At 38.1% G+C, this 11,146-nt stretch overlaps 1 protein-coding gene across 3 annotated transcripts; it reads right to left on the minus strand.

The window, feature by feature from the left end:
- LOC135652467 (E3 ubiquitin-protein ligase BRE1-like 1) lies at positions 1 to 10,837 on the minus strand. Of its 3 annotated transcripts, none has more exons than XM_065173414.1 (19): positions 10,335 to 10,837; positions 9,581 to 9,742; positions 9,402 to 9,486; positions 7,772 to 7,996; positions 7,495 to 7,662; positions 7,077 to 7,270; positions 6,906 to 6,989; positions 6,680 to 6,799; positions 6,395 to 6,581; positions 6,137 to 6,297; positions 5,974 to 6,045; positions 4,705 to 4,781; positions 2,866 to 3,060; positions 2,317 to 2,389; positions 2,146 to 2,232; positions 1,086 to 1,223; positions 811 to 1,013; positions 561 to 726; positions 1 to 428 (listed from the first exon to the last, which is right to left on the minus strand). In XM_065173414.1, exons 1-19 carry the CDS (start codon positions 10,449 to 10,451, stop codon positions 297 to 299), a joined length of 2,646 nt encoding a protein of 881 aa, XP_065029486.1. In that variant the 5' UTR covers positions 10,452 to 10,837; the 3' UTR covers positions 1 to 296. The 3 variants fall into 3 exon arrangements, with proteins under 3 accessions (XP_065029486.1, XP_065029482.1, XP_065029493.1); XM_065173410.1 differs by having other exon boundaries at positions 4,705 to 4,784; XM_065173421.1 differs by lacking the exons at positions 9,581 to 9,742; positions 10,335 to 10,837 and adding an exon at positions 8,110 to 9,269 and having other exon boundaries at positions 4,705 to 4,784; positions 9,402 to 9,475.
- Between the last annotated feature and the right edge of the window lie 309 nt (positions 10,838 to 11,146).

Here is an 11,146-nt window from a genome sequence, read left to right on the forward strand (position 1 = left end):
TAAGGCAAGCAAGGTGAATCCTGAGCTTCATTTCATTGAATTATGAAACAATAGATTGGATGGAGCAGGGCTGGTCCAGTGGTTCATCGTGTACCGGGATGATACAACTTGCTATGGCAGACAGCCCATGGTGCCTCGTCATTCAATCACAAGATATGTTACAACAACAACAACAACAACAAAAACTAAGCTTCAAGACACAAGAATGGCAGCGGCGACACAACTTGCCTTCTGTGGTGCCGCGTCAGATTTGAATCCATCATCTCCGATGACACAACGACACAAACAACCCAGGATCATATGTAGATTGGTTTCACATCATTAGGCCCAAAACTCGTGCCACAAGTTGGGCACTTACGTTGACGGCTGTTAGAGGTCCTCTGAATGCACTGGTGGCAGAACAAATGATAACATTTCACAATCACAACCTGAGTCCACAAGAAGAAAACATGTAAAATATTTGGAAAACGGAGTAGCCTAGTTAATCATTAGAAGAAAAAAAGAATGTCAGCATAAACAATCACAACGATCGTAGTAATAGTTTCTAGAGTATTTTTCACCTCCTTTTGTCGGTTGAGGCAGATACTGCACTTAAGGATCCCCCTGTATTCCTTTACTTCTTGCCGAAGTTTCTCCAGGACCGTAGAACCATTGATTTGTGCCCTAAGGTAGGCAGCTTTCCTGGTCATGACTTCTAAGCCTTCCTCAACTCTCTTCTTGTCATACCTGATCATTTGGACAAGAATTCAGTAGACTCTAGCACGGTGAACTCAACTCTGTTATAACAGCAGGAATAATGTAGCTTGGTACCTCTCCTTCTCTAGTTCCATCAACATATTTGCAACATCCACTCGGCCTTTCTCGACCTTGTTTTGCATCCCGTCAAATGATTGCCTTAGGTTATCCGACTCAGTCTGCACCTCCAATAATCTTTTTTTGGTATTCTCAGACATGACAGTACTCTGCCACGCATCCTCGGCAAGTTTCCCAACTTGATCTGAACATACCTTTAACTGCAGCAAGTACATATCTGGTCAATTTTTGGGATGAGCCGCATGCCAAAGTAATTGTTAAAGTCGTACTACCAGGTCATCCATTTGGGAAACTTTTATATTATATAAATCCACCAACAAGTTTGCCTGCTGCAACTTCTTATTCATGGTTTGCAGTTCCAAGCGCAGTGCTTCCTGGAGCTGCGTTGCCTTCACGCCCTCTACAACAAGCTGGACAAAAAACTATCAAAATTAAGTGACTCTATGGTAATAGTTGGAGGCACAACATAACCAATAACAAATTAAAAAAAACAGCACAAAAACCAAAAGGAAGATTAAAATGGAAATGGAAACACTCAAAAATGAGGAAAGAAGAATTTCGCATAAACAGATGTGAAGCATAACAACTATTAATTGATGCATAATTCACAATTGAACCAAGCCGATAAACTAGATCATGGCCATCGTTCATATGGATGTTTTTGTCACAGAAACCCATGCCTGGTCCATTTTTTCTTGAAATAAGTAGGTTAAACCAGAAACCATCAATTTGATCTCATTCTTAACAAGGAAACTAGAAACATTACAACAAGGTCATAAGAAGAGTACACTATTATCGATGCTTATGGCTTCAGTTGCAGATCTAGAACAGTAGGAAACATGCTGGGTAAAATAGAAAAACTATGACCATCAGTCTCAAATCCAGGATTTTTCCCCTACTCGATGTAGCAGTGCAGCTTGCTCCACCTATGACACGATTGCATCCAACAACCTTGTTTCTGCTACGCGAAAAACATTTTATAGGTTCCTTGTCCCTTAGATCAAGTATTTGAGTTCAAAAAAGAAAATGTTACGGGAAAATAGTCCAAATTTCACAAAGGACAATTCATGTGAGGCATCAGGCACCATGTTTGCAACTTGAGAGGATTATCTGAACTGGAGACCTATAATATCTGCTGCTAAACTATCATGAAGTTGTACCCAAAAAATTTGTTTACTCATGCACTCCAATCAAATAAGTAACCATCAACGATGACAATTTTATGTCATTTCTGAAACGCAATTCACATGTCTCAAGTAAGAGGAACCAGCTTGTAAAATGCTCTCGAGGAAGCCAAAGAATCACGAAGCACAAAAATTATGTTGATATCACCTTAATGTTGTAATCATCTCTCTCTATAATTTGCTGCAAGAGGTGTTGGTTTTGAGTTTGCATATCTTCATATGCTTGCCCAATACTCTGCAGTAAGTAGGTCAAGTGTTCATCTCAGTATATATTTTCATTACTGAACAACCGATACATCTTTAATAAAGAAATTCTAACCTCGATTTCAGATATATAGGCTTCACCTTCCTCATGTTTAGACTTCAGAATCTCAGACAATTTAGATATATCTCTGCATTAAAAAATATACTGGTCATTCATCACATACTTCAGAGAGAAACCTACAGAAAACCCTCCAGCCACCATTTCCCTGCAGGACGAAATATGAAAGTGCTAAAAACTAATGTCGCATGAATACAGACATGGGAATATGATACGAATCTGCATTCAAGTGACCAAAAAAAAAGAAAAGATATGTGGACGTGTATTATTATATTACATGTTTGTTTATTGAAATAGTATAATAATTAAAGAGTCATTAGAGCATCCGACTCACAGGCATGCAGCACAAGTACATGCAACACTCTGTGCATTACATATTACCTAAGCATGTAATCATCTACTAAAACTTTAACAAAACTTTGTGTAACCATAATAACACATCTCAAACAGGTCCTGGTACAATTCATGGAATATGCTACACACTAACAACAGCTCCATCCACCCAGGACTGGGAGAATAAAAGACAGTAATATGAGCATAAGATACCTGCCACATGCCTCCAACTTCCGCCTTAGTTCATCGATCTCGGCTTCAGCAGAGGTTAGCCTCTTTTGAGATGTTGCTTCAGCTTCAATGGCTGCCTTAACACGCAACTCCAAGTTGTGTTCATCAAGAGATGATTTAAGACTTTGAACCAAAGCCCATGTTTTGTATTCACTATCCTTGGACTCTATGACATCCCTGCGGTAAGAAAGATATATAAGCTTAAATCTTAGTTTTGCTGGTCAATCTAAACATACTGCCCTGTGAAAACAGCATCTGATCTTCCCACATCAATATGGTCTAAGCTATAGAGGCTGGAAAGGAAGTTTATTAATGCAAATATCGCATAAAAGAAGAAGAATCTCTGCTAATAGTTAAACAGGTGCAAGAAGTAGACTTTCACTCAGTGATTTAAAAAGAGCTAGGCGCTCGCCCGAGCGAAGCGAGGCGCTAAAATATAAAAATATATAATATAATTAATAATAATTAATAATATTAAAATCAAAATAATATATTATTAATCTATTAACAGTATTGAAAATTAATAATTTCAAATAAACCTAACAATATTAACAGTATACAGTATACTGTTAACAGTATACAGTATACTGTTAACAGTATACAGAAGGAGAAGAAAGAGTGTAAGGGGGTGCTGACTGAGAAAAGAGGAAGCGGCAGCGACAACGGGAGTGTAAGGAGGCAGCGGTAGCGGGAGCGACGACAACGGCAGCAGCAGCGGCAGCGGGAGCAGCGAGCGGCGATAGCGACAGCGGCGAGCAGCGGGAGCGGGAGCGGCAGCGGCAACGAGCAGGGTTAGGGTTAGGCAGCGACAACTGATATCGGTTTTAGTTGGTTTGATTGAACCAACTAACCACCGGAGACCGAACCAAATCTAAAATCCTGGTTCGATCGCCTGGTTTAGCCCAGGCGCTCGCCCGAAGCGCCCAGGCAGCAACTATGCTCGCCCGAAGCGCGCCACCTAGAAGTTTAGCGAGGCACTTGGGCCTCGCCTCGTCTCGCCCGAGCGCCTTTTTAAATCACTGCTTTCACTGTATTTTCGGAAAATGAATGAACTGTTTCTCCTACTTAATTAAAAATCATGATTTCATTTGGATGAAAAGCCAACAGTTATGATCATCATACCAGTATTTAAAGCAAACATCTTGCTTAACATAAGAAAAGTAAGCACACTAAAGAGTGGCAAAGCCACAGTCATTAATAGTATTGGAAACACAAGGTTTGCAGGACACGAATTTTAATACTCTGATTGAGGTGTCCTACTTCAGATTCATTGATATTTACTCACTCTAATACAATCACAATTGCAAGTAATTCTACAAGAATCAGAAGCATTAACCTAATGAAGCAATTCCGTGATGTAGTGTATTAACACCAAAGGGAACATCCCAAGCAAAGTATGATAATATGTATTCACCCACTAACAATTCATAAGGTACAGAATCTATGGTAAATTCTAAATAGAACTATGCTTACAAGTTTTGACAATAAAATAGTTTGCATCTCTTAATGGAAGCAAATCAAGAGAAAATCTTTTAAAAAAATGAAAAGAAGTTAGAACCAAATAATCAAGTCTAGGGCTCCCAATCTAGTTGCTTATGACAAAAGGACTGATAGTTATTCTTATTAATTAATATGAAACAATAATTAAAAAAAAGAATTAGTTCATTCTTGTTCAACAAATTTCAAGCATATGTGCATAAGTCATGCCACCGAGAAAGAGAACATACATGTGAATCAAAACATTCACTAAAAGCTAACATGTCGAAAGATATAATGCAGAATGTATCATGTGGCTCCTACGCAAAAGATAAAATTACAAACCTGGAATCTGTGGATTCACGTTTATACATTTCTAGGAATAGCATCGACTCCTGATTACTCTCTCTTAAATCATGAAGCTGCTTCAGCATAAGCAAACAACAAACATTAAAGCAAATTCAGCATGTAAATATAATGCCACACATAAATATTTACTCTCCAATCCCTAATATGAACATCGGAAAAAAAAAGCTCTAGAAAAACATCACCAGCTAGTTAATGTTCAAAAAAGAAAAACAGAATATATTTCTATATGTCAAACTCTGCAAAAATGTTGAGAAAAATTTATACAGTAATTCGAACACAAGAGTTGCCGATGCATTTTAAAATTATTACATGGTAGAAAGGCAAAGGAAGCAAAGACTGTAAACCAATCTGACAATGAACACATCAAGACAAGGTAAAGCTCCAAACAGGAATAAGTTGGAGTAGAACTAATTCCAGAATGAAAAAAATTAAAGAATATATACCAAAATGACCATTGTTATTGAGAAACAAAAATTAGTTCACAGAATCAAGACAATATAATAAAGATGAACAGAATAAGTCTCTGGATACATTGTCATGCAAATGAACAATGAACCAAAGACTTGTCACAAACTCAAGTAGTACGTATAGTTCTTATGATCTTTGTGAAAAACATTGGATAAGAGATCTACTTTCAAGCAATCAACAGTCTTTCTAAAGACCATCACAAACTTAGGCTTATCTTGCTTAATTTTTCATTCTTCAGTTCATGCTGTAGTCCTTGATGTCACCTTCCACTTCCCGTAAGTTAATAATAAATTCTCAATCATATAAACACAAGATCATCCATTTTAAACAACCTAACAAAATTCCTATACTTAAGCTTTTCTTTTTGGGTATTCCTCAGTTTACAAGGTATCCACAAACTCAAGCAACATGTCATCTTAAAGCTCCACGGCAACCAAAAATAAACCGTAGCAGTAAATTTTAGAGCTTAAAGACTAACAGAAAAAAAAAAACAACCTAAATCAAATTTGTCTATTTATAATTCTAATAATTAAAAATGAGCAAACCTTGGTAATATAACTATTTCAACTCATACAAACATTTTCCACACACAACTCCAGCCACATATGATAAAGAGCTACTTGTGCACATATATAGTTCAGCAAATATTGCAGTTCAAGCAATACTTAAAAAGCAAGCTTAAAAAAAGTAACAAAACCAAATTCAACATGTCTTGCTATGATGCTATCTATTCCTTATAGGAGTAAACAAAAAGCAGACAAGCATATCTGAGCCTACCACTGAATGCAGTTTCTTTATTTCAGAAAGTTGATGAGCGGAATTTCCAGATAAAGATTTAATCTCATTCTCCTACACCAAATATTGTCAGTCGCTTCAAAATCCATCATGCTTAACAAAATGTAGCAGGTTCTGCATGTGGCCCGTTTGACAAATTTCTTACCTTCCTGTGCAACATACTAGAAAGAGATTGAACTTCTGCACGGAGAGAATTAAGTTCTACGGCAGCCCCCTTGTTTTTATCGATTTCACTTTGCATGATTCCCATGTCTTTAGGTAACGATGAAACAAGTGCCTTAAATTCGTGAATTATTTCTTTCCTACCTGAAATCATCAGTCATGCCCCAAGTAAGTCCATTGAAACAGGAGAAATTAACTCACAAGGTATTTTGAAGTAAACTTGAGCCACTTGACAAGATACTTGGTTCTCTTGTGGCCTCTTCAAATTTGGTCTCTAAGAGAACCCTTTCATTGGCTAGTTTCTGCAAAATCTGCTCTAGCTCAGCAATTCTAGACTCAGAGAATAGAGAGACTCTCTGAGCAATATCAGCTAATTCAACTTTCAAATTCACTTCTTTTTCATGCCAACTGAAGCTATCCTTTTCAACCTGTAATAAAGATGTCGAGACAAATCTCATCAGACATATATGAGCTAAAATACCTAAACATACATGTAGACTGCATGTATCTACCGACCGGTTACCACCTGCAATTTTTCCAGCAATGCCCGGCACACATCCATTTCTTCTCTTGATCCTTGCAGGTGAGCATTCAGCAATTGAAAAGCTTTGGATGAAGATATACTCTTGACATTCATCAAAGCATTCTGGAATATATTTTCCATGCACAGTAGTATTATAATGCATAAGAATTTAGAAAATAATCAGAATATTATACTTGACAGTAAATAAGATAAACAAAAAAGAACCAACCCGCAAATAGGCCAGTTTCTTTAGAATTTCAATTCTTTCTTCATTCAGTCTACTAATCTCTGTTAATCGGCTTGAAACTAAATCCTGATCAACTCAAGCACAAATGCAACAGTCAATAGGATAACAAAAACAACACAATATAGATCAGAAATGTGAAGTGTCAATATCTACCATCAATTCCTTGAGATAAAATTCCATATCTTGCATATCCTTTTGAACATCCTTGACCTTATCTGCACCAACTGGTTTGTTTCCTAAAGTTTGAAAAAGGAATCGTGGGGTTTGTGCTGTATCTTTTTGCGACTTGAGGACTGTTAGTCTACGATTGCTTTCTTCCAACTCTGAAACTGTATTTGCCAACTCCTCTTCACAAAATATCATAAAGGTAAATGTCAATATCAAACAAGTATTTCAATATACAATATAGATTGCTGTTGTTCTTAAAGAGAGACAAAGGTTTATGGCATCGTTCCATAAGCTAATATAGAAACCAAAGGCACTCCCAACCCATTAAGTCCTTAGTTCAAAAGTAGAAATTATTAAGAAGCATAGGTTCTGAAGGAACCTCCAACAGTTTTGACAAGGTTACCTGCCAGGCGTTTACATTCAGCTTTGTTTTTAATGTCTACATCTCGATGGTTCTGGACATTATCTGCCAACAGTCTGTGCTTCAAATGAAGATCATTTACAGCCATGAGAAACTTCCTAATCTCTACCTCTAGGTCTTTAGCAGTTTTCAGCAATGTCCTACTGGGTTCTGTGACATACCAACCAATGTAAAAGAATAAGCCAGAAAAAGATCTCAAGATTAATCAAATAAAAAAGCTACAAAGATAAATAAGACACTGCATGATATAGGTTTATACCATCTTCAGGCAGAGTAGCAAGGGCAGCAGCAGCACACACCTCATTTACATGCCACACATGATTAAATGAACATATAATATTTTGTAAGATGTTTTTTTTTGTCAATTGTGCTGCTTGTAGATCATTTTGGTTCAAAGTTGGAGCTACATCATCTGAACACTCAGTGGCACCAGTTTCCGTGAGTCTTGTCAAAAAATCATCTTCTGTGTGGGAGACTGGTCCATCTGTAAAGAACATATAAAATAAGTTACGCAGACTACAATAACAACAAAAAAGTGTGAAAGGCAACCTAGCATTCAATAGTTGCTTCCCTAGCTGGAAGCAGAGAACGCCCTACCCAGGATTTTGCAGAAATCACAACTTTGGCAAATATAAACAGACCGGTGCCTAAATAAAGACCCGCAGAAACTCCCAGATAAAGACATAATCCACAAAAGAAGAAGCAGATTGAATCAATCAACTAACACAAGTCCACTAATCTCTTATATCTGAAGTCTATATAAAATCCGAAATTTCATAACTTGACACAGTGGTACAACAGACAACAAAGAGATTCTTTGAAGATCAAGCCATGCCAAACATATGTTTCCATGAGCCCGAAATAACCACAAGATACGATGCTTTGTTGCCCCCACGATCTCCAAACAAAATTTTCCAAGATTTATAATCAACATGTTGATGAAGGAATGCAACTGCCTCATAACTTCATGAGCAGATTCTAGCATATCTGCACTAGTTGCTAGTTAAGAATGCAACACAGTGAACTCATTTTATTGACCTCGCTAGGCAATAAGCTAACGAACACCAAGCTGTATTAGGCAGTAAGACATACTGGTTTCAAATCTTCTTTTTTCTTAGAATTTATTAACAACTCTTAATAACTGCATTTTCTTTTATTTTCTTCTCTCTCCTCCTTCTTTGCCACCTCCGCCTCATGTTCTTCTTCTCCTACTCCACCACCACTTCCAGCTTATCCTCCTACTGCTACAGCTACTCCTTTGCTTCCTCCTCCATGTAATTTCCTCCTTGTTGTCATCCATGTCCGCTGCAGCCTGCCAGTGTTGCTGCCTCCTCCCGTCTTTTGTCTCTCTCTTTCTCTATCGTCTGGCATGGTAGCTATCAGTACTGACCTGTTTCAACACACCAACCTGTACCAGTACAGTATCGATCCGGCCTCCAATCAGTATCGGCAGCGAACCAAGATTTCCATCCATCCTTCATATCACTAACAAACTTCACTGAGTCAAATACTAATATGTGTTGTAAAAAGTGAGAATCAAGTGGAAGAAAAAAAGAAGACAAAAACAATCTCAAATCCCTTTGGGGTGATTCCTCTAACTTGGCCATCCAAGTGAAAGCAAATGATGCATTTGCATATGCTGGTTGACTCCGCTTTTAATTTTTCCTGCTGGTCTTTTCAGCATACCTCCAATACAGCAAACATTTTTGTCTTGAGCCACGGTAAAACATCATTGCAAAATGTTCTCAAAATGTGGCCTTAAAGCAACATACAGCAAAGTAAAAGCAAATATGCATGAGCTACTAAATTTTCACATGGGAAAACTTAGATCTCCTAAAGGAATAAATTTAGAACTTATTGAATGTAAAGTAATGGCTAAAATGTCTCACTCTCTGTCACATGAGAATCTTTCAAGTGAACAGCACCTGTGGATCGACTTGCATTGACAGAAAGTGATACCAGATCACCAACAAGCTGTTGAAACGATTAATGAAATTGTTATTTAAGCCAATATACAAATCTGATGGACTGTTGTAGTCAATCATAAAAAGAAATAGAGCATACTAACCCGCCCCCAGTATTTATTAACCACAACTAACGTGTCATCGTGAGTCTCCTGTTTCTCTTTCAGCTGATGAAATTTATTCTCGAGAGCAAGATACTCAAATTTCTGAGCTTCTAATTGTTCAGCAAGCTTCTGGTTCTTGTACCGCAGCACAGCAACATCAAGCTACATAAATAAAATCACTGAAAAGAGTTACAACAATAGTTTCTATTCAGCCAACCTCAGCCAATAAATCTCATTCAATATGACAGATAAATAGGGGAATCAATCAATGGGTGAAAAAATGGGAAAGGTAAAAAAAAAAAGCATCAAATTGTCAAAATGACACTTTGAGTCCCTTGCTACATGAACCAATCACTTACGCACGTTCCCCAAAGTATAGTGATTTTCTTTCAATGTTTGATACCAAAATGCCAAAACGTAGAACAACTGACACTTCATGAAAGAAAAAAAATTATTATAAACAAGTTGGGAATTGAAGCTAAGTTTAATAACACATCAATCCTAATATAAGATACTACATCTAATGAACCGCCCTCTTGAGTCCATCGAAGATCCAACATAAACAGAAATCAATCTTATACCATTAACCATCAAATTGTGCTCCACCCCCTGCGATATACAATCCCTGCTAACCCTAGAAATTGCAATTACCAATCCACACAATGAAAGAAAAAAAAAAAAAAAACATGTAACTCGACCATCGACCCTAAAACAATACCAAGGTATAAAAATGCCCGAAGCACAGAGATCACACCTTCTTGTCCTCAGAGAACGGGGCGAACGGCTGCTTCTTGGCGGCGGGACCGGCACTGGTGGGGGAGATGGAGCTAAAATGGCGGCGCTTCCTCCCCGGCTCCCCGGTGCTCCCCATAACCCTAACCGCTAGCAGCAGGAAACCCTAGGCAGCTGCTCCACAGTCATACACGGCGCTCCCGAGTCTCCCCAAATTCCCAACAAAACAAGCAGATAACCGATACGAGAAGATGCGTTCGGCGATCAAAAGCAGGAATCTAAACCCGGACTCAAGGATCACCGAAAGATCAAATAAAAAGGGGAAAAACCAGCAAAATCGAAGTAGGGCAACAAGAGGAACTGGAAATTGGGATCTCCCGCAGAAATATTCGATCTTTCGGAGTCGCTTGGCCTCCGATTGGATTGGATAGGTAGAGAAGTGGGGATCCAAGGCGTCCCGACAGGGCGGAGGAAGCAGGGGAGGCACACGGCCGCAGCAAAGCGCGCACGGGAGAGAAAAACAATATTGGTCGAGGACAACTTTTTCCTTCGAAAGACAGTCAGGGGTATTTTAGTCTTTCCGACGAAGTCTCTTACGGGATCCGGTCACCGTCCTGTGAGCGGTAGGTTTGGCTCGTTACCGTTGTTGCAAACTTGCGTGGATTTTCTTAATAAAAATTAAAATGCAATATTAAATTCCATAAATGTTATAATTTCATTAGTTCTTTATTTAATTACATGCATATTATCTCCCAATTATCCACAACAAAAAATATTATCACCGAATTGGCGGGTTATCGTTGGCATCATCAATTATGAAGTAATTTATTTTTA

Source organism: Musa acuminata, chromosome BXJ1-4, assembly GCF_036884655.1.
Source record: "Musa acuminata AAA Group cultivar baxijiao chromosome BXJ1-4, Cavendish_Baxijiao_AAA, whole genome shotgun sequence".
In the NCBI taxonomy this organism is placed as follows: domain Eukaryota; kingdom Viridiplantae; phylum Streptophyta; class Magnoliopsida; order Zingiberales; family Musaceae; genus Musa; species Musa acuminata.

Coding starts and splice junctions, on each gene's coding strand:
- LOC135652467 (XM_065173410.1), bottom strand. CDS start 10,451: ATGGGGAGCACCGGGGAGCCGGGGAGGAAGCGCCGCCATTTTAGCTCC. Junction 3,061..4,704: donor CGTGAATCCACAGATTCCAG/GTTTGTAATTTT, acceptor TTCTTACCGCAG/GGATGTCATAGAGTCCAAGG. Junction 2,390..2,865: donor AAGTTGGAGGCATGTGGCAG/GTATCTTATGCT, acceptor TTTTTAATGCAG/AGATATATCTAAATTGTCTG.